The sequence below is a fragment of the Pelecanus crispus genome, chromosome 6 (assembly GCF_030463565.1).
Source record: "Pelecanus crispus isolate bPelCri1 chromosome 6, bPelCri1.pri, whole genome shotgun sequence".
NCBI classification, from domain to species: domain Eukaryota; kingdom Metazoa; phylum Chordata; class Aves; order Pelecaniformes; family Pelecanidae; genus Pelecanus; species Pelecanus crispus.
In genome coordinates, this window is record NC_134648.1 from 22,438,367 (window position 1) to 22,462,071 (window position 23,705).

Genomic DNA, 23,705 nt, shown 5'->3' on the forward strand with positions numbered 1-23,705 from the left:
TAAGATTAGTAGCAGGATTTGATAAACGCTAATAGAACAACCAAACTAGCAAAGACTACCCTCTGCGTTTTATATTCAGTCTTCTTCAGAAGCTGATTTAAAGGCTATCAAAACCCTATTTGAAAGTTCAGTGGCTTCCTAATTAACACAGCTGTGGTAAGTAATAGAGAAAACTGTAACAACCTTAGAAGTATTTTCAGTTAAAAGTTTAATAGCATGGAGATGCATACCAGTGTGGGGATTTTCAAGAATGTGAGAACTGAAAACAGCCTGCAAATTCCAGGAAGTGTGGTTTTCATATTTCCTGTAGATGTGCACAACCTATAGATCAAAAGTTGCCAAATGATAGAAGCTTATCTAACATGTTAGCAACTCTAATTGTCTGAAATATACATCAGAACAGCTCATGAAAGTCTGTTCAGTTTTAGATTAAGAGGATGGGTGTTCAAAATAAGAGGTGAGTGGGTAATCAAACTATTTGACATGTAGCTACCCTAACCAATAGTAAGAAAGACTGTAAGTGGTGATAACAGCCAGGAAATCTGGATGCTTTGAAAAAACATTTGGAACTACTTTAAAAAAAAAAAAAGTAGAACAGTATCTCAGTGACAAATAGAAAGCAAAATGAAAAACATGCATGTTGCTGCACTGGTGTTTTCTGAAAGCATGTTATATTAACGGTGAACTAGCACAAGAAAACACAGGCAGGCATTTCTGTTAATCCTATTAGGGAGTGTCCATGACTACTGAATTAAGGGCGACTCCAAACAAAAACATGAGTGTAACGTTGTTTACAATGTAAACACAGGTAATTTAAGTTTCGTATCTACTTCTTTCAAGTTCAAAATGCCTAGGGATAGACCAACTAAGCAGAAGAGAAAAAACTGCATGAGTGTCAATACACCAACCATTGGATAATTAATTTCCAGCTAGTAATGTTTAGGGTTTGTACCAATTTCCATTGAATGTCTTTAATAACCTCACACAAGCAGTGCAAGTTTACTCTAAAGTACTTTAACACATGTGACTGTGTAGTTACAAACATACTATACCCAATTTAATGAGATTCTATAAGCCAGAAATAGTCAGTTCTTCTTACCCGATAGTGAGCAAGCTGCAGGGCAAGTTGCACGAAGGCATCAGGGCTGGTTTTTGCTTTCTTTATTAGTCCCTTCCCAAAAGCATCAAAGAAAAATGAATGGAAGTCCACATCATCTGCCAGAGCTATGGCAGTGCTCAGAGATCTCTCAATCACTTCTTGACACTAAAATAAATAAATAAATTATGCACATATGTGCATATGCATGCATCTGATGGCATTTGAGAGAACTGTTGAAAAAGTGCAAGTATTTTTAATTGATAAATAGGTAATGCTGCATTTATGCATGCCAGGAACATCGTTTCCTAAATAATCTCCCTTTGGAGAAAGAGGAGAAGCTATCTTTGCCAGAAAGTTAAAATGCAAAAAGCTAATAAAAATAAGTCATCTGGAGTCCAAAAATTACACTTTAAAAGAAAACACCAGCATTAAGACTGTTCAGATCACGAGAACATAAATGAATGACCCACAGAGACAGAATGACAATAGTTGTGTGGCTTCCAATCTGCCATACATGCCGAATTAAACATATCACCAACCATTAACTTTTTATTCAAAATTAAAATCCAAATAGGTGATGGCAGTTTGCCTTGAACTCAGGCAAAAATATGAAACCTTATTAGACATGTACACAGAATTTTGAACACAAAAAGGCAGCTAATCTCAAAGAACTATTATGCAAGAGCATTTATTATGACAATTGTAATGAAACCTCAGCAACTTAAACTTAATTTTAATACAGTTACTATTTAAAATAGGTGTCCACTTATTTTTGACATGTCACCAGCCAAGGAAGTTCCTAGTAAAAAGTTGACATTTCCTGGCCAGAATTTTTAAAGAGTGATGTTAAAAAACCCTGATATCTTTTTAAGTAAACTCAGTAATGTCCATACATGAAATGCACATCTTACAGGACTCAAAGGAATTTAAAAGCTGATTTATAGGGTTATCAGTATTACTTAAATGATTTGACTGCTCAGGAAAAGAGGAGCTTCTTCCTCAAACCACTAGCTGTTCTATACTTACTTCTTCTGGAATTTCCCACTGTAGTTTGGTAGGAATAGGAATATTTTGATTGGTATCTCCTTTGCAATGCCCATCTTCTGAATAGCCCAGTTCAAGATACTCAGTTGCCATTACATTCTGCAAAGAATGATACTTCTTCAGAATTGCAACATGTTACATACTGCTGAGGAATTAGGATTTCATTGTGAAATCAATATAACCCATTTTCAGTACATAGTGAAATTCAATATACAATCCATTTCCAAATACTGAAAACAGCTGTAAGAGAAGCCCTCTGTTTTACCTCTTATTTTAAGGCAATTTTACTCATGTTCTAAGTGGGAAGAATACCAGGTATGCACAAACACCTATTCAATTACATTGGTGCATTTGTTTTAGATACTACTGAATTAATCAAAATACTTCAATTAAAAACCCACCTCAAACTTACCAGTAGTACAAAAAAAATGTCAGTCAGAGTCTTAGATTTCACAACTTTTGTTCAATCTAGATTCTAGAGAATTTCTGCAAGTTTGTTATCTGTCAAAACTTGTTCATCAAGAAACATTTTTTTTCAGAGTAATTGCATATCCCTGCAAGAATTTAATAATTTTTAAGATTTGCATCCCACTTAAAATTGCAGTTCATTTTATAAGTGCACTAGAACTCTTGGATGGGCAAGTAGAATGTTTCCAAGAGGAACAATACAACTTGAACAACAGACAAAAAAGGCTCTGTCTTACAAGATTTCAAACAACATTCTCAATGTAAAAAAAAAAAAAAAAATTGAATCTGCTTAATATGGAAAGAAAACGCTTGACAAAAATCTATTGCATGTTCTACATATATATTTCTAATCTCTTTCTATGAAAATAGAAATTTCTAGATTCTATAGAAATAATCTCTTTCTATTCTCAACTATGAAATAAAGCTTAATTTATTCTATTCTAAAATTAGATAATCTATAAAGAGCTAACAACATAACTTTTCAGGAAATTAACTCCTACTTAATTTATTTTAGTCATTTAATTCTTGAAGGAAATGAACCAACTAACAGTAAGTACAGAGATATGAACTAAAGCATATAACATCATTCAATAAAAGAAAACAAAGTTACTCTTTTCCATTGAGCTAGTGTAAACTGCATTGACTTGGCAAACTCAAATCAGTTTGGCCTTCTTCCCTGGTTAGAGAATGCAGTGAACATTTTTTGTTCTTACACACATGGAAACACTTATATAATAAAATTAGGAAATTACTTGGGGCACCAGTCAGACCCAAGGCCCATTTGCACAAATACATAATGAAATCAGAATTAGCTAATGTTTATGAAGTAGTTCTGAGTGATTGAGTCATCTAATTGTTTAGGGGTTTAAGCTTCAAAAAGAAAAAGAAAAAAATCAAATAGGATTTCAAGCAATAAACTAAGCTCATGATGAACAAACCTGACAAAAAGTGCTCCATGCATTGCAAATAAATACAAGAGATAATTTAAACAGCATATCAATCTGCAACTCATCAAACAATGGCTTAGAGGAAAAGTTAAACTCTGTACCATTTCTTTAAATTGTGAAAGTAAGTGTGGGATTTTTATAGCTCAAGAAAGCTTAAGTGCTTCAGGTGCATGTATATACGCAAAATACAATGCTGTATCAAAAAGGCAACAATCTATGGATTTAGAATATTATAAACAAATTAGATGGGGAGCTGCATCACTTTTCTGTGAAGACATCTATGATCATAAAAATGTAATAAAGACCTTTAATTTAAAGGACAGCAACCTTTTCTTTTAAGCAAAGGGCTTTTTTAAAAATTCTACAGTTGCTGTAGCCACAGGCCTATAATCACTCATCAGCAACATTAATGCAAGGGATTGGAAGTAACTGCTGATTTTCAGGACTGTTGTATGGACCATATCACATTATCTTTTGCATTAGCTTTTTGTACTAAACACCTACCTCCCACAGGTGTCCAACAATAGGAGCATCTGCCCAAGAATGCTCTGCATTCAGACCCATTCTGCCATTTTTGAATACTATAAGAGTGAATGTTTTATCAAACCACCTACAAAAGAAGTTAAGATATCCTTATGTTTTCGTACATTTCAAAAGCAGCTTTGTACTATAACTTCACCTCTCAAATTCACATTCAAATGCACTAGTTCTTAGCTTTTTTTAAAAAAAAATAATAGTTTATTTAAATAAATAGACATAAATTTGAATCTCATGAAGTTCAACAAAGCCAAGTGCAAGGTCCTGCACTTGGGTCAGGGCAATCCGCAGTATCAATAGGCTGAGGGATAAATGGATTGAGCAGCCCTGCAGAAAAGGACTTGGGGTACTGGTGAATGAAAAATTGGACATGAGCTGGCAATGTGTGCCTACAGCCCAGAAATCCAATCATATCCTAGGCTGCATAAGAAGCAGCATGGCCAGGAGGTCGAGGGGATGCAATTCTGACCCTCTACTCTGCTCTTATGACACCCCACCTGGAGTACTGTATCCAGCTCTGGGGTTCCCAGTACAAGACACAGACCTGTTAGAACAGTTCCAGGGGAGGGCCATGAAAATGGTCAGAGGGCTGGAACACCTCTCCAATGAAGAAAAGCTGAGAGTTGTAGTTCTTCAGTCTGGAGAAGAAGAGGCTCTGGGACACCTTCTTGTGGCCTTTCAATATATAGAGGGCTTAGAAGAAAAGACTTCTTTAGCAGGGCCCATAGTAGCAGGAAAAGGGGCAATGGTTATAAACTGAAAGAGGGTAGATTTAGATTCATCATAAGGGAGAAATTTTTTTTTACGATGAGGGTGCTTAGACACTGGAACAGGTTGCCCAGAGAAGTTGTGGATGCCCCATCATTGGAAGTGTTCAAAGTCAGGCTGGACAGGGCTTTAAGCAATCTGATACAGTGAAAGATGTCCCTGCCCATGGCAAGGGGGGTGGACTAGATGATCTTTGAAGGTCCCTTCCAACCCAAACCATTCTGTGATTCTATGAAATTTATCAGCTTATAAGTCACTAATTCATATGTATTAGCCATGTGAATCGGTGAAATTCTAAAAAAGAGAAGGCATTTTCCACAGAGTCAATACTATACCTGTCATAACATCTGCCATGTATTAAGGATTTTGCATACGCATCCAGTGACCTCACCGGATCTTCTTTCCTGTACCCTTGCTCGCTGTCATCCAATGTCACAAAAAATGCTGCTTTTTCAACAGCATCTAAGGACTGTTTGTTCTTTCCACAGTTAAAATAAGCCCGTCGAGCTTTAGCCCATGGTACTCTGCAAAAAGAATTTGGTTTATAGCCAGATTATGTGAATTTGTCATTGTTTCATCACCCTTAAGATCACTACAAGACATTCCTCCTACTTTTATCAAATTTGAAGCAACTGCTTTCATTGCATTTAAACAATAGCAGCAGTGAAAAGGTCTCAAAATACATGTCCAGTATAATCCTAGAAACCAGTTCAACATATCATTACACATATGCGAAGCTTAATCCTCAGAAAGTCACATTTCTGCAGCATGCAATACATATAAGCATAGTTCATCTACGTTTATAACTGAACAAATTAAAATATCTATTATATGAAAGATGCAAATAGTAATAATAATGAAAACAATCAACAGATATTAACATCCATTGTTATAACACCTAAATCTAAGAGTCTGGACAATTGTCAATAAAAAGCTCCATAGTAAACGCCTGAAACAGATCTGAAGTTAAAGAAGTCCTGAACAATGTGATTTCTGTATAGTTGTGCAACATTTATTTATAAATTAATGTGGTTTTCCCAATGAAAAAAATATTTCAGTTTGTTTTAAAGCAGAAAGTGAGAAAAAGGAAGGACTCATACTAAGAAAGTATTTTAAAATCCACAGGTCTTTCTCTCCCTTGTTCAAAAACAACTAGACAGATTGAACTAAGTTTGTCACAATTTAATTTAATTCAATGATCTTGCACCTAGAACCGAGTACGTACTGCTTTATTTTCTAGGTGCAAGTCATGAATGTGGAGTAACAGTTACTGAATTCACATTCCCAATCTTAATTTTTTAAGATATTCTTTAAAATGCCAGTGAACCCCACAGTACATATAAAACTCTTATGATAACCACAATTCACCAAACTTCTCCAGCTAAGTATAGGCAATCTGTATACAGGGTTGCCACTGCAAAATTACTTTTAACTCCATGTAGTTACAAATGACTGATGAGCTGTTACATGTCAGCAATATACAAAACCAGTAATCAAAGTATAATCAACTGCCTGCAGACTATTGTAAAATTCCAAAGCCAATATTCAATTAGTATGTTATGCAACTATTTCTAAATGTTCAAGTTAATTTAAAAAATAGTAACCACCATACCTATCTCCTGCAGTAAGAGCTGCTAGTTTCTCTTCACCAGCCTGAGGCTCTGAATCATCATCAAGAATTCTTTGCATCTGCTGTTCAATTTCTCGGGGCTTCAACAGTCTACCATCATGGTACAGCCACACTTTGAAGTAACGGCCCTTATGATACACAACAATGTGTTTGCTGTCTTTCACATGCTGCAGAGTATCTAGAATTGCAATCACTTATGTGAAAACAAAGCTGAAGTCTCAAAACACTAATGCACTAAGTAACATCAAATGCCTACTGCATGCACTACCAGTTAGCCACAGCTTGTTTATTTTAACAAAATAATAAATAGTGTGGAATAAACTGCTCCCCCATGTTATTTCAGCACAGATTCCTGCATGAAACAGTCAAATACCCAGATCTCATAGCAACTCGCATATATAGCACCACCAGTTTCCACACTGGAGGCCAATATTAAGCAAGTAAATCTGTATTTCTGTATCTGAAAAGTGAGCACTAGTAGTGTAGTCTGAATAAGCAGTCAGCAAAAGAACACGCTAGATGAGTCTGATGAAAGGTACTTTTAAATCATCTGCATTCAAGTGCTAGACAACTCATGGTACAATCTGTGGGGGAGTCTTAAAAGAGCCCAAATTTAGTTCCATAGGCTTTTGTTCACATTTATCCTGGCAGATACAGAGTGAATACTCCATCTATGGCCAAAAAGTGCAGTGCTATGGAAGTCAGTGAAGCACAAATATAGGCCACAAATTTCTCCACACTATTATTTATATGGCTTAATGGGAATAAGCCTGAACCTAGTCATAAAGGTACTGTATCAAACCACAGATGAAGACTTCTACAGCAGCAAGGAAAAGCCCTTAATGAAAACTGTTATTTGAATTCCTTCACTACCCCAAAGAACTGTTATATTTCTATGAATCTGAAAAGGCCCATTACAGAGATGGTGAAGATAGATGTCAAAAATGAGGGCTGAACCTAAAAGTCACGATTCTGAGAGATCTGAGAAACACTGTACCAGAAAACAGTTCTATACTTTGGGTGCTCTCAGCTATCAGTAAAGTTTTGGTAGGTATGCTCCATCTACTGATCAGAAGCAGTTGTATGCTAATCATGCCTTTAGCTATCCACTTTGCATTTCTGCCAGAGACAGGATGCCTGTGATAGAAGTGCTAAGATTAGCAGAAGTATCACTCCAACTATGAAGCACATTAATATAATGGGTTGTGAATTGAGCAGAAACCTCACAGAGGGGAGAAAGAAGCAGCAAAGCAATCTGTTAGAGAGGTAACTTCTTCTATAATCCCAACCTGAGTCAGGACACCCCCAAGTATTTGTCTCATATACATGATGTGCCTGTACAAAAAAGAAAACCTCTTGACTGTAAAAAGCAAAAGTGAGATCATTAGTCAGCTATGTCAACAACTGACTTCACAACAATTGTTGAGCCCTGGCAATTACCTTTCAGACACCTTTCTTATGGGCCTAAATACAGATTTATGAACCTGGAGTTCAGATTTGTTGTAATACAAAAAGATCCTTTCCTTTTTCTTGCCAGTCCAAGAAGTCATTTATGTACATCTAAAGATGCATGTAACATGCTGCGTGAGTTTCCTATTAAAAAATATGGAAGTGGAAGGACATAAAGGATCTTCCCTGCTTAAAAGACGTGGTTCACTCCATAGTGTGTTTTGCTAAAAGACATGAAGAATAAACAACAGCTCAGGTGACAGGATGCGATGTTCATTAAGATTTTACTACCAATTAACATGAAGACATGCCACAATTTTTTTTTTTTTTTTTAATATGCTGCTCCTTTAGGAACTGTAACATACCTAAAATACTTAAAATATAATTGAAATCAGGGGGCAAGAAATCAAGCCACTCATGAAAATCTGGGAAAAATGTCTAACTCATTCACCTAGATACAGAATGACAGTTGTTTTCCCTTTAGAAAAACAGAAACAATGAAAAACTGAAGTAGTAAAATAGGAAATGTGAAGTGCTTAGGAGGAAAATAAGGTAATTTTATGATGCTGACTGTAATTTGAAAGACTTTAAGCTGGAGAAACTGAGGAGAGCCATTAAGATATATAGAATGTATTTTAATCAGGTGTTATAGTTAGAATAGGCCATTTCCACATTTTTGTGCAAAACTCATTTCAGACTAAGAGAATCCGAAATCCTAAGCTAAATGCAAACAGTTCATACGTTTTATTTTATTGAGGACACGGAAAGGGCAAGGGTAGCACTTTCAGTACTTGAAATATTCTAAAAAACAATAGCTCATACACTACAGTTGTCTAATAGAGATTTTAAAACTTGGTAGTCTACTTCAGCTACTAGTTCATTAATAGGGGGTAATCGCATCAGGGATATGTTTTTCTCCATTTTGCAGATAAAGGAAGCTGAGGCATAGCTGGGAAATAATTCCTCAGTAATCTACCAGAGGCCAGCAGCAGAACTGAGAGTAAAATTCTTATCTGACATATGCACCTACTGCTTTATCCACTAGCCAATGCCACTTCCCCCACTTACCCAACTTCACACAGTACAGCAAATGTCAGACCTCCAGCAGAGAAAAGCAGGGACATCCCTGTGTCTGTTCAGAAACTTTATGGTTTTTGTTCTGCAGTTGAGTGGGACTAACATGCTCAAAGGCAGCTTGAAACATAAAAGTGAGTTACAAATATCAATGAAAGTTAAAAAAAAATCCTATCTTCAAGTAACAGCCCATACACACATTCCCAATGGAGGTGACTAACCAATGACCCCTTGCATTCCAAATTCCTAGTGAATTGTCCTCTGTACTAATTATGACTGTCAGGATAACTCTGCCAAATGTTGTATTTCATTCTGATGCTGCCACAATGATGCAGTGTTGGATAAACATGTGAACTCAGTTCTAAGAGGCTCTTCAGCATATAACCAGATCAGAGAAACCTAGATATAGCTTAAGCTTTTGTAGAAAACACAACAACAGAAGTCTCCACTCAAATCTGCTGTGAAATTATTAGTTTGCTTCTCAAAGAACAAGAAAATGAATAGCAACGTTTTCTTCCACCTGCTGACTACAAACATTAGTATTTCTAGATGCAATTTGCCTCCTTTTACAGTTACAAAATTCGGGGGGCGGGGGGGAGACCCAACCAAACACCAACAAAAAAGCCACTTTAATATTAAGATCATAAAAACCAGCTTGAGTCTGGAAAATTTAGGATAAGCTGATGGAGAGCTTTGGAGGCTACCCTCAGGAGAAATCCATGATGAAGCTTTAGGGATACATTACCTTTAGAAAAATAACACCATATGGAAAAGAATCAGCCTCAAGATCTTGGATGATGTACTGACCATCAAAAAAATATTATATTTTTATGCTGAGATACAACAACAAACAATTTATCAAAGGTCTGCCAATGACTAAACTGAAATGCTTTTATGTCTATAGGCAGTGTTAATGAATGCATGCAATGTAGACCTAAAGTGAGAAAGTGGATATGAACTGTCATTTACAGATAAATTTTTTTTTTTTTTTTTACTTAGCTAACATGATTGCTTGTGATCATGTAAACATATCTTTAGTCTCCCACAATAAGCAGAAGTTGCAGGAACAGACTCAGGTGAAAATGACCATACTGTAAGTCAACAAGTACACCCCTCTTCAACATTAAAATGCGAAAACTTAGTTACTCATAACTTAGGATAATCAAACCATTGCTGGGAGTTAGGGCAGGGCAGGAACTAATGAAACCCAGAGTATATATTTTCTTAATGTGTTACAGAGAAAGTTTTGGACACAGTCCTTATTACAGGTGATTTCTCTTAGCTGATATCTTACAGTGCACATAAAAGGTCAAGGAAACCGTGGCATTAAAAACCTTGACAGGACTAAGACTGTACCTGCCTCTAAACAATTAGTGTTGAACTTATGTTCATATTGAGAACACCACATTGGGATGTTGTTGTGAATCATAAGCTGAAAGGAAAAAGGGAAAGTCAAGCAAGCAAAAGATTTTAAAATGGTTGAGATAAGAGAACACAACTTCTACAAAGATAAAAAGTTGGATATCAAAAGATCATGAAAGAGTAGAATGGAGAAAAGTAAAGGTTGTTTATAAATTAAAAACACAGGGCAGACAACAGTTTGTTGAAGTTAGTTTTTAATTTAAGTAAAGGAAAAGACAAAAAACACTGAAGAAGTTTCAAAATCACCCTAAAAGGAAAAACATCTATGCACTCTACAGCAATTCATTACTTCCTGAGTATCAGAACACAGTATTGATGTGTCCTTGTGTCTGTCAGATCATTATCTGGAAAAACATTATTTTAGCAGAAAATATCCCAAAACCTGAGTTCCATTAAGATATTTATTCTCCTTGCCTGGCCTGGCTTACCTGATTCCTCTCCTGGGATACGGGAGGTATTAAACATCCGTTCCCACTGAGCTGAGCAGAGTGGAACAGTAGATCCCATCAGAAGAATCTGTGCCGCAGGTGTACATTAAAATGTAATTTTTCATATACAATTAGCAAATTAAAAAGGAAAACAAAACAGGACCTGGTTAAAGACAGGCTGTAGAACAGTACAATTTATAATACATGAACTCGGGGGTTTCCCCCCCTACCCTTTTCATTGTCTTTCCTTGAACTACATGTGAAAGATTCCACTAACATTCCAGTAGCTGTAGTTTTTTACCCTGCTACCAAAATCTCACCCTTCAGGAGGGATGACTGAAGCTAGCAAGCATCTGAAATCCAAAGAGCTCTCAATGGCCGGTCCGGATGCAAAACTTATATGTGAAAAATGCATTACCCCTTAATTTCTTCTTTTAAAGCTATTTCTGGCTGTGTAGGAACAAAAGTTCACATTTCTCAGATTTGTAATTACATCACATCCCTGCCATAACCTTCAACAAAACTATTTAATTGTTTCCACAATATTAGTTCACTACAACACATAGCCACTGGACAGAACAGAAATTCAGAATGGGATTCACCTTGCCTATCTTTGCTACCTAGAAATTAGTGCAACACAGGATTTTATCGCCATCTGTAAGTATGGTGGGCTGCCACTGGCCCACTCTTGGCCTCAAGGTCCAGGCCTTTGTCCCAACCACCCCTTGTGTTCGCATTACACTATACCACAGACCTTTCAGACTTCAGTGGCTCAAAAGTACCATTACATGCTTAGCACATACCAATAACATGTTATACAGAATACTTAACATATTCAAGTACAAGCCTTTATTTGTCTTTTGGGCAAATAGAATCATAGAATCATTTAGGTTGGAAAAGACCTTTGAGATCAAGTACACACGTTAATTTCAAATACTGCAATTAGCTGGCATGACAGAACCCTGTATTTTTGATAGTCGGTAGTTTCTGCCCATGTGCAATTGAAGTGATAACCAAGATGTTTGGGACCACAAGTTTAGTTGCATCTTACATGTAGTTCTGACAGTAAGACATTCCTCTCCTCTCCCATTCTGAAAACTGATCAACTTCTTACAGACTGTGCTGGAAAAAGATCAAAAGCCATTTAAACTGATATACATACTGGCTTGATTTCTTGTCTGTCCAGCTTTTTCCGATAGAGCAGGATGGCATGGATAACATTACCAGCTCTAGCTGCCTGCAGGGTTGTGGGAGATAAATAAAGAAAGTCCTGTAAAGTACATAAGAATCATAAGTTAATGATTACCAGACTACATTTAAAAAAAAGAAAAAAATACCGATAGTACTTCTCATCCACATTCTTAAAGTTTATTCTGGTCAACATCAAAAAGGCTTTAAAACATATGAAGTGCACTAGTGCAGTGAGTTGATGACTTAAATTTCTTCAGTCACAATCTCCTTAAACAGCATCAGTCCTAAAACATACGATAGCTGTTAATCATCCCAGTAGAACAGATAATGCTACTTAAAACTTGAATCCAGAATTACATTATTCCCTCTTTCTGATTTTAATTTTAGGGTCTTTTACAATTTTACTTCCCATACAGACATTTGCAAATATGAATACACACCTTGAATTGTGTTACCCATGAAGTTTTACATGGAGCTTTTGAAAGACTGCTGGTTGCAGTAAGCACAAAACTAAGTCTAAGTCATTAGTGCATGAGTTTGCCTAAGTGAGAGATGTGCTAAGTTTATTATTAAGATAACACTGTACTTGAAGACATTGGCTGCAGGTTATACTAGCAGAAAGAAAAAGAAAGGTCAGGTACTCAGTGGCAATGGATTTCTAAACAGAAAGATATCACGAAATAAGATACCCGGCAGAAATTTTACAATCCTGCTTTGACACATAATGTGTTTACAGTATTTACCTACCATTGCAAAATAGTTACTATTAACCATAATCGGTCCACGTCCTCTAAGGTAGATATATTCTTCCCACCAATCACTAACCTGTAGCGGGAAGGAAAACAAAAGCAGTAAAATCTCATCATTTCCACAGTTTGTTAGCTTGCCCCCCTACTTGAAAAAAGACAAACAAAACCTAATTCGTGTTAAATGTTAGGGAAAACAGCAAAAAAGGGGTGAGATAATTAAATTAAATTCAGCTGTAACTCTCTGATAAGCTTCTGAAGAAGTCATCATCTTCAGTTAATATTTAAAATGTATCAGATCTCCTGAATGTTTTGCTGCCTTTGCCAGGACACTGTAGCTCAGCTTAGGCTACTGGGTATAGCTAGATGTTAGATAATATATCAGGAAGGAATTATATTACAGTTCTCACTTAGCAAAAGCTAAGTCACCGGCTCCAGAATAACAAACACAAAATGAGGATTCATGCTTTCAAATTCCATTCACCACACTGCTTGTTTACAAAATCACAAATCATTTCTGTGTAAATCAGTTGGTCTCTGATGCACTTTACAAAAATATTAGGCAGTTTCAACTGCCTTCTTTTACATTTAAGAAAGAAAGTTAAGCCAAAAAAGGCAACAGGGAACAAATTAAGTTACGTCATTTGAACGATTGAGGCCCCTATTTATCTACTCACATAGTTTGTGGCCCACCAGGATTTTAATTTCAAATACCACTGAAGCCTTGGCCCCAAATTAAATGCAAAATCTTTGGCAAGACCCTCCATTCTTCTGAACTCTTCATCATCCATAAGTGGCTGAACTGATTCCAGATACTAGAATACAGGAAAACAATCAGCATCTGTATTGGTAACTAATATGTAGCTTCTTGCCATTCCTACGCAAAGCATTTGAACAGTAGACAAAGATTATCCAGACTCAAATTCATAAGGCTGCAAATACTATGTTGTTAGAGTATACACTCTTCTAAACATCTGCCTGCAAATGAAAAAAAAAGAGATCTTTTTCCACACATTTGTCAGCAAATCACAAGTGGAAGTCACTTTTCTAAAGATAGATTTTTCCACTTAAGAGGCGAAGACATACTGCTTCTTCAGTATCAGGCAGAGATTTTTTTAGTCTCTAAAAATCAAGCCTTCAGTTTCTCTGACATACTGTCCCTACTTACACACTTTGCTATAAGGTTTTGTGTCATAAAACACACATTTATATGTTCAAGCTGCAGAAGGTAACAAAACCAATGTTTCAGAAGCCTTGGAAATCACACTTTATTACATAGTCTTACATCAACAGACATCACATCATCCAATATGAGTTAGCCAGCTTCAAATTGCCACCAGTATCATTGGTTTGTATACCCTTTATTTTAACTTCTATGTGGAAGTTTTAATCCATTACACTATATTAATACCACCATGCAATACTTTTATAAGACATGGCAAAAAAAACCCACAAGTACATCTAAATATGGATTCCGTGTTACTGAAGAAAATGAATTAATGAATGTACACACCCTATTGATTGTGTCTTTAACAGCTGGAACTGGCAATCGTGGTAAAGAAGTCTGAAAACTGTACAACATAGGTTTACGTCCTGAGAAGAGTTTTACAAGTGCCTGAAGAAAACCAAAACACACATGTGAAATTATTACGTTCAACAAAAGAAAAATGACAGAGAAATAAAGTGTAATGTAACTTACAGTTCTTTTCACTGGTAAATTATACTGTACTAAATCTAGCAAACTATTAGATTTTTATCACTTTCACAAATAAAAAAGGCACTGACATAAACTAACTTTCTGAAGGATAAATAACGTGTCAGTGGAAGAGAAAGACGGTCCTAGTCATGTTGTTTATGAATGGCACACCTTGATCTCAACAGAAAATAAAAACAGGGTTACTTAGTACTTCTTTTCTTCACACATTTCCCTCTGTAAAGATTAAAACAGCAAGTCTACCAGTTGATCTTTTACTATATAGTAGATACTACAAAAATATCTATATTGCGCTTCAAAACAGGAATTGTTATCAAGCCCGTCACTCAGCTAAGGATCCCAGATAACTACAGCCACCTTTAAAAATAATAATTATGCTTTGAAATTATGGTTTAATATTTTCCAAAGTTATAGCTCAACATCAGTAATAGTACTGATGTTACAGGGAGTTTCTTCAAGCATGAGTGTCTCTCAGGTAGCCTACTGTGTAATTTGAAAATACCAAATTGTGCAAGCATGACAGTGTTATACTTGGTGCTTGTGTTAGAAAAAAACAACAACAATGAAGCAAAAAAGCCAAAGATGATGGTTCCCACCTTAGCTTCAGATATTACAGCATCTCCTGTTTTCCATGAATACAGAACCAGCATTTCTGTCTACGACTACTTCTCAGCTGTGACACCCACTAGGCTGAAAGTCTAAGACTATGCAACTTCTAGGCTACACATGAAAGGACTTTGACATTATCACCCTATTTCAGCAAAGTAAGATCAAGTATTACACCAACAATCCAGTGGAATGTTTATTGTCAAAGTCCAAACTTGGTCCAATATACTATACCATATTGTATATGGGCCAATAGATTAAAGACAGAAGAAAACAGAGGATGTTATTTCACTACTAAATTCCTAGAACTTCTCCCTTCTATCCCCCCCAAAACTGACAAAACTACTCATTAAAATGTAGAGTTTTTCTGCCCCCTCTCAATTTCCTTGGTCAGTATAGCTAGAGGAGATTGTTTTAGGCAGCACAAAACTATGGAGAATTGCAGAGTATTACCACCAAAGACCTCCCTGCAAATAGATCTGTATCAGAGAGTCATCAGATGTACATGGATGCACCACAGGGATCATCCCAATGAAATCTAGTGCTTCATGACAAGATAAATTTGAAGCCAGGTGAGGAAAAAAAGCTCAGCTTTTCATGAGAAAATCTAATTCCATACTTGGAGACAATTTTATTCCAGAACTCTTAAGCTAGGAAAGGCTGAAATTATCTTCAGAGAGTACCTGCTCAACTGACAAAAACAGCAAACACATTTCACAATATTTATCTCTTAAGTGAACTTGTAGTAGAGAATTTATAACAGTTCAAGACGATTAAGTGACCTGACAGACACATAGTTAATTACATCTCTGATTTCATATGCAGACACAGCAAATGATCTCATTCTAGCATGCATTCCATCTGTTCACAGATCATTATTATTTAACTTATTTTTTAAAACACCAACTAATACTTGGACTTTTCCCCTAATCCTGGTACAGGAAATTTGACTTTAGAAGATGAAATATGTTCATTAAAAGTGCCACCAAACTTCCAATCAGCCTGAAAATCACTTTGTACTGTGACTGAAGTCAGACCTAAGGTTTTTGATCTGCATGACTATTTGAACAGAAGACAGTGTATTCATGATAGCATTTTTCATGCTGTTAATGGGGGGGGAAAGGGGACCACAAACAAAACCACACACGACAGGAAGACCCCTCCAGAAAATTATACAATATTAAAGGATAATAAAAATCTAGAAAGCTAAGGTAGTTGGTACTGTTTTATTAGGGAAACCAGTCTTCTTTTGTTGGGACTAGCTAAAGAAAGAATAAGGTATTAAAATAGAGCTTCGTATTAAGTATAGATGAGACACTGTTGGGCATACACCTAAAGTGTTCTGTATTTTAAAACATTTATAATGCACAACAAAATATAATACACAACAAAATAGATTTGCAACATATAAAATAGACAAATTTATAAATACAATATGCAACAAAGCATGGTAAGTAGCATTACAGTTCATACTGTTTAAGGTTGATAAGGCAATATTAACAGCTTTAAAATAGCTATCTGGTAGGACATGCTGAAAACCCAGACAGCTACAGCTTCAAGCAATCAACAGAAAGCCTTACCATTCAGAGCCTGTACTGTACAAATTCGAGTCATGAGGCTCCTGATACCGCTTCCGGAAGAAACTATCAATTAGAAATTTCATTTGTAACAGATGAACATTAAATTCTATTTTAGTGTACCATTCTGGATACCTTTTCCTAAACATATTTCATAATAAATCATGACATGTTGTTAGTCTAACACATGTCAGTTAATTTTTGAGGCTGCAGAGACTAATTTTATCATAGTGGGGCACTTAAGTTATTTCTACAACAATAGTGGCAAAAGTGAGTTGAAACAACTGAGTCCAAGTAACAAAAACCCACTTCATCTCTTGGAGCACCTATATGTACATTTCTTCACTTTATACCCATCACATCCTTCAATAATCCTTTTCCAAAGCACCACAATAATCAACAGGAGCCAGATCACTCTCATCTTAGCCTTATGCAAAAACTGCGTAACAAGCTACCCACCTTACGCTTTTTCTCCAACTCCTTTTGGATGCATACCACTAAATCAACTGAAAGGACATTCAATATTCTTTTCTTCAAGCATAAGATTAATTTTAGAATGGATGACTAGAAATCCTAACATTTCAACAAAGAACTTCAAAGCACTTTCTGGGGAGGACAAGATTCTTTGGTGCTGCAGCCCAAGTTCTTTAAGCTCTACTTGCACATAGAGAAAAAGTAGATATTTGAGTCACACAGTCCCAAACCATTGGCAAATTTAGAAGTTATTCTTGAAGTATTTACTCTTCCTTCCACAAGACCATCCTGAATAGTTTAATTATAGCATCAGAAGGATGACAGTAGTTAGTAGAAATATCTACCTAACAGCCTCCTGTCCCATGACACAGAAAACACAAGCAAGAAAAACCTACAAAGTTTTCTCTTTTTGGGCTTTGAATACAGATCAGATAGAAGTTAAAATGAAACAGGAAGACAATATATCCTTACCATCCAAAACTTGGTGCCTGCGGAAAGTTTGCCATGTTCAGCGAACATCCAACCATGATAGGAAAGCAGCATTTTTAGAGAGTAGCGCATTGTGACAATAAGGGCAACCCAAAGCCCTGTGCCAAAAAGTATTCCACTCACGATGTTCTGTGTTTGGTTTGACATATAGCCACTATTTAAAACAAAAGCCAGCATGTGCCAGTTAATGTCAGTTTAAGTTCTAAAGAGAACCTAATATTGCAAACCTAAGTCTAATGGTACTATATGCAGGCATCACACAAGCTTTGTGCCTGTTTAGCCCTTTTCCATAAACTCCTTTCCAAAACACCCTCTCATGCAGCCATATCAAAGGCCACAGAAATTGTCAGATGTGCTTCCCAAATACTCAGAAAACAATGTAGTAATACCGGTACAACAACCTACCTAACAGCCCTCATACATCTGCTTACTGGGCTTTCTTCATCACAAACATACTGTTCAAAAACTGATACACTTTAACAGGATTAGCTTTAAGAGTAGCTACAAATAGAACCAATTTCCTTTAGAAGAACAGTAACTTCTCAGTCTACTTACGTTGTATCAAGTGTTCGGTTGATTTTAGCTATTATTCCTAAAGAAGGATCAATTTTGGCATACATTGTTGACATCACACCCACAACTACAATAAGCCAGCTAGATGGGCTAGCAGGATAAACTCCAGTGATAATTCCATTCTGGAAAGAAAAGCCTTCACATAATTTTTTCATACCAAAGTGGTTGACTTCATATTACCATGGAAAGAAACAAAAATCAACACATTTAAGTGATTTTAGTTTTAAAAAAGTTTTAAACAAGAAGTTAAGATTATGCAACATTTTCTTACATATGCTTAACTCGGGAGTAGCGAATAGATTTAGTTAAGCATGACTGCTACAGAAAATTGTCACAATGATATCAAGAATTAAAGGAAATTTTAAGTTCTTTTGTAGACAATATTTGATCCTGCTGCAAGTCTTACTAAAAATTCTGAAATTAGAAAGTCATTTGTTCCAAAGTGATACTTCAATAATTCCCACTTACACTGAGTTAGGCCCCTCTAAATGAATACACAGCAAAAATATTGTACTGAACAAGACACTGAAAACCAGAATCAAGGGGTTGTTTTATATATCATTTAAACAGTCCTTCTCATAGCTTTAAAGAAAATTTTAAGACTACTGTTAAAAATATGTTTTTGAAAGAGGTGTTGAAGATAGCATGTAGCTTATCTAGTCTGCTACTAATAAAATAGATACTTAACATTTATGATCCCATGAACAAAACAATAAATTCACAGCAATCTATATCAAATCAATCAATCTATATCAATTTGTATCAAATACCTCATCAGAAACATTACTACTTAGCATAACTTGTACAAAATAGATAGCATGTAGCTTATCTAGTCTGCTACTAATAAAATAGATACTTAACATTTATGATCCCATGAACAAAACAATAAATTCACAGCAATCTATATCAAATCAATCAATCTATATCAATTTGTATCAAATACCTCATCAGAAACATTACTACTTAGCATAACTTGTACAAAATAGATATTAAGGTAACTTTTTGAAAACAGCAAACACTGTCCTTAATTTGCAAATGTAATTTTGGCAAAGAATACGTATAATGAAGAGTGTAGTCTTGTACCTCTAAGTGATATGACACTAAAAATCACAACTAGTTATATTTCTGACTTACATAAGTCATAAGATTACATAATTACATGATGTGCCATGAAGAGAATGAAGCAAATTAAAGCTGCTGTTAATTTCTACATTTTATCTTGCTTCCATAGAATAAATCAAAAAGATGTATACCCTTTCAGTCTTTACAGCATCACCCAGTGCTACCTTCCTCAGTATCCCTTGTCTCCACTAATACCCACACAAGTCTTGAACAATAAGGAACTTTATTTGCCATAAAGGAAAAAGAATTAAGTCTTACCTAACCAAAATTTCAATAAACCTATAAAACATTAAATAACCCTCAAGGTTGGTGGACTTGACTAATTTAAAATACCTTGAATCTGATGAACTTTTTCTTCCATGAATGGACACCAGATAGGTAAATTTGTTTGAGTGCCTCATGACTCATTTGCAGGTCAATCCCATCTGGAGTTACTGTAAATTGAAAAGCTACTGCTTGATGAGCTTCTGCCATTTTCAGAGAGAGTTCTGTCAAAAAGAAAAGTTAAAAAAGTATTTCCTTTTTGTTCAAAAGAACTAGGAGCTAGTCCATTTCTAGCAAAATCTCTTCTACACAGTAATTTTGGAAAATATTTCAAAGTATGCCAGGTTTACATACAGTACTTGTCTCTTCCTTACAGGCTATGCTTGCACTTCACTCTAAGCATCCAGTATGTCAATTAAGGTACCTCTTCTAACCACAACAGCTGAAAATGTAAGCAAAACACTCTCATGTAACTTAGGCCTTTTGGCAGGATTGCAGCAAGCTGAATATCGTGCATACATGCAATATATAAAAAAATCAGAGCACAGCAGAAAATTAAAGCCATAATATTTAAAAAAAAAAGGTATCGCAAGTACACAGGTTCTCACCCTGTAACGATAAAGGAGATTTAGAAAATGTGGTGTGGTGTTTTTATTTTTTTATCATTTTGAAACAAAAGGTATTTAAAGTCTTCACACCAGCTAGTAAAACAAAGCTGCTTCTGGCTGTAACTTCCTCTAAAATTTTTTTCATATCTTAATTTCAAGCTGATTAGTCACAGCAATTAAACACTGCAGCCCCTGTGGCTCTGAGTTCTGACTGGCAAACAAATGCAAAATCAAAACTATGCAGAGTTGAGGAAACCAAATCACAACTGTCAGGAAAATTACCTTCACCAGAAAATTGAATAGAACTGCACCTCAGCTTAACTGCCTAAACAAATATCAATAATGATGCCAATATAGACAAAAGATCATCATAATGGGCAGGCATAACAGGCTCAAATAAAAACCACTGGAAGTTAAAAAAGAAATGTAACTGTGATTCTGTTTACATATTTATGTCTCAACCCTGTCTGAGGATACAGCCAATTCGAATCAAACTGTATGCTCTTATTTATCAGCTCATCTTCATAGCTTCTTTCTTTCCTAACCAGCATTTCTACATAAATATCCTGGAAGTTACCCCAACTCCTCATTAATTCAAAGTAACGTTGTTTGAGCACTTACAATCAGAACACAGATTTCTGCAGACAGGCTCTATGTATACCACTGAAATGGTCCAAACTATATATTCCTGAGGAGACCACTGTGATTCCAAAGTCTTTCATCCACATTCATTTATTAGCTTACCAAAACTTCTGTGTATAATCCTAAAAACAACATCCTCTTAGAAGTATGGCAAAAAGTAGAGGAATCCATAATCCCACCTGTAGGTCAGGATTCAAGGGCAAGTTGTAATTTCACATTTTTACTGGTACAAAACACAATGTTATCAATACCAAGTGTTTTAAGGTGGCACTGGCATTTCTATTTAAGCAAAAATCAAAAGAAAGTTCAACTACTTCACATCTTTTGAATCCTAAACACTGAAATTTACATTTCTTTTGCAAACCTGAAGCTTAGACTTTGTAATTAAACTTAAATTCTGGTAAACATTCATCCCCTGTTCAACAGCATGTGAGGGCTAACCAGCGACATTTAGCTGGGCACTTCAAAAGCAGCTTATTATGACTGTAGTGCTGCTCCTCTAGTCTGTAATGATATTCTAGTCTGACATAGTCTACTATGGCAAAGTCATCTGGAGCACAAAGAAGGAGTGCAAAGGTGTATGAGTAGACAACAAGGGAATGTAAGCACTGGGAGTTCTGCAGTAATAGTAGGCTTAGGAAATAAATACACAATATAGGAAGAGAAGGAGCATTAGGCAGAAATGAACAAGATAAGTGCTGTTGCGCAGCCTCTAGTAAGATTGCTGACCAATAGGTAGTGACTGTTTGCAATATTTAAAGTGCCTGTCCCTAGAGCAGCCTGCAATGATCAACCTCTGCAATACAACTACTGCTACAGTGGCTGATGGCAATTCACAGATCTCCAAAATCCATCAGCACTGCTCAAGTTTTAGAGGCTGAGTCCTGGGTGAATCAGGCTTCTGGGTTTCCAGAAGGGTAGCTAAAGCTTACAGTGTCATACAGATAGTACACAATTTGATCTACGCATGTACAGTGTCTGATTAAGACAACAAAGAAACCAAATCAGCTTTGAACACCAGTTTCGAAACCTTTAAGACAAGCCCTGTATGCTAACAGCTCAATTTGTAGTACTTAATGACTGTCACTAACAACTGCTTATTCAGAGTGGCCTTGCTGTAGACAAGTATCAGGAAGTCAAAGTCAGCTGTCCATTCATTCATTTAAATTGTGCATCATGAGTTAGATGTAGAGACCAACACTGCAAGACAGCAATAAAACAGAGACAGGCAGCAGTAATACATGGTATACCCTGGACTCAAGAGGGTTTGCAAAAGGGGAAAGTACTCAAAGTTAAGAATTCATCATACGTTTAGCAGTACTATTAAGACTGGGATGAAAACAAAACCAACCATATCCCCATACGGAGTATCAGCCACCTAGATTTGTCTCAAGAAGGGCCAACAGGCTCTCCAGTTTACTCATGGAATTTTGTATTCTTGAATGCCAATGTCTTACGTACCAGATCAGCTAGTTTCTATTACCCTTCAACTCCCCTGTGACTTCTTAGCCTGGGAATTTGTAACTATCCTCCTCTCTGTTTCTGAAGAAAAAGAATTTCGGGAACCCTTCCCTTTTTAGGCACATGCATTTCTACTGTCCAAGGCAGAAAAAGATTATAAATAGCATTAACCATAAACAGTAAACCCAATACTTTAATGAATTAAAACTTAGCATGAGCATAAAATTAAATAAGCTTCATTAAGGAAAATATTCCTTGTTCCCAAGTGAAGAAATATTAATCCAGCAAGAATTAATCCTGAATCAAGTAAACAAGCCCTGAAAACAAAGACAAGTCTAGTTCTAGGACTGTATTACTTGACTCTAAGATGTGAAACAATCAAATAGCTTGTTTCTTTTCATATCCTTTTCCTTTACTTAAGAAAACTGTAAGCCTTTAAGACCGTTCTGAATTATGATGGCTGAACACCAAAGACTTCCTCAAGTCCCTTTCTTTGAACACTACTTTTCCTCCTTAAAGGCCAATTTAATCATAAGCTGCTGTACACTTCCCCTCCTTTGCATTCCTCTGCTGTCACATGCTTGCTAGCAAAGTAGGTAAAAGGGCACAGGCCAGAGGAGCATGCGTTAGACTTATGAACTTGACTTGCAATGTTAGTAAGGCAGCACCCACATCAATGAGCTAACTAACACTGAAACAATACTTCTAACTTCAGGCATTTTGGTTAGCAAAATGCTTCTGTACAGCATATACTAATTAACCTCATTCCCAACAGAGAGCCATAAACAAGAGCTTTTTGACTTTCTTAGCCGTTTGGCCAAGTCTTACTTGGGGAAAGAAGAACACAATTTCTAAAGGTAATCTGAAATGGCTATTTTCATTCCTTTCGGTGTTCTTTCATAATATAAGTGTATCTTAAAAAGCACACTCGCCCCTTAAAACTTGGTTTCATTTTCTTTGTTTGTTTGTTTTTAATTAAAGGAGAAAGCTGCCTGTTCCTTGCTCTCTTCTGGATTTACTTCAATTTAAACATTCTGTAACAACTGCAGACATTTCTCCTCTTCTCTTTTCATACGTCTGCTTGAGCCAATCAAAACTTACCACAATTTTTTTTCCACTGTTATAAACAAGTACTGCTAGGTTGGATGTCCCTTTTAAGTCAAGAAAACACATAGCACACCAGAAAGCCTAAGCCCCGACAGACCTGATGGTCTGAAAAACTATGCTGCTATGCCTACTATGCATAAAGCCTCCTCAAACTGCTGTTTTTGCAGTTTCAGGATATTTACACTACAAAGACTGAGGTTTAACTCAGACCTTATGATTTCAGGTCACAGACACTGAACAGTCAACTCTGTATTAGGGCTTACAT

General features: G+C 36.1%; 1 protein-coding gene across 6 annotated transcripts in view; it reads right to left on the minus strand.

Annotated features, from left to right (window-relative positions):
* Positions 1 to 23,705, minus strand: part of CPT1A (carnitine palmitoyltransferase 1A) — a 46,923-nt gene that overhangs the window by 13,444 nt on the left and 9,774 nt on the right. Inside the window, exons 4-17 of one of the 6 annotated variants that reach the window (XM_075711760.1) lie at positions 19,692 to 19,846; positions 18,219 to 18,358; positions 17,646 to 17,817; positions 14,317 to 14,418; positions 13,481 to 13,618; positions 12,805 to 12,882; positions 12,029 to 12,136; positions 10,867 to 10,954; positions 6,476 to 6,671; positions 5,199 to 5,387; positions 4,063 to 4,168; positions 2,126 to 2,242; positions 1,100 to 1,264; positions 231 to 321 (exon numbers count right to left, since the gene is read on the minus strand). In XM_075711760.1, coding sequence (XP_075567875.1) covers positions 231 to 321; positions 1,100 to 1,264; positions 2,126 to 2,242; positions 4,063 to 4,168; positions 5,199 to 5,387; positions 6,476 to 6,671; positions 10,867 to 10,954; positions 12,029 to 12,136; positions 12,805 to 12,882; positions 13,481 to 13,618; positions 14,317 to 14,418; positions 17,646 to 17,817; positions 18,219 to 18,358; positions 19,692 to 19,832 — 1,831 coding nt within the window. In that variant the 5' untranslated portion in view covers positions 19,833 to 19,846. Of the gene's footprint in view, positions 1 to 230; positions 322 to 1,099; positions 1,265 to 2,125; positions 2,243 to 4,062; positions 4,169 to 5,198; positions 5,388 to 6,475; positions 6,672 to 10,866; positions 10,955 to 12,028; positions 12,137 to 12,804; positions 12,883 to 13,480; positions 13,619 to 14,316; positions 14,419 to 16,703; positions 16,741 to 17,645; positions 17,818 to 18,218; positions 18,373 to 19,691; positions 19,847 to 23,705 lie in introns of those variants that run through there. The other 5 variants (XM_075711754.1, XM_075711755.1, XM_075711756.1 and 2 more) reach the window with 5 other exon arrangements.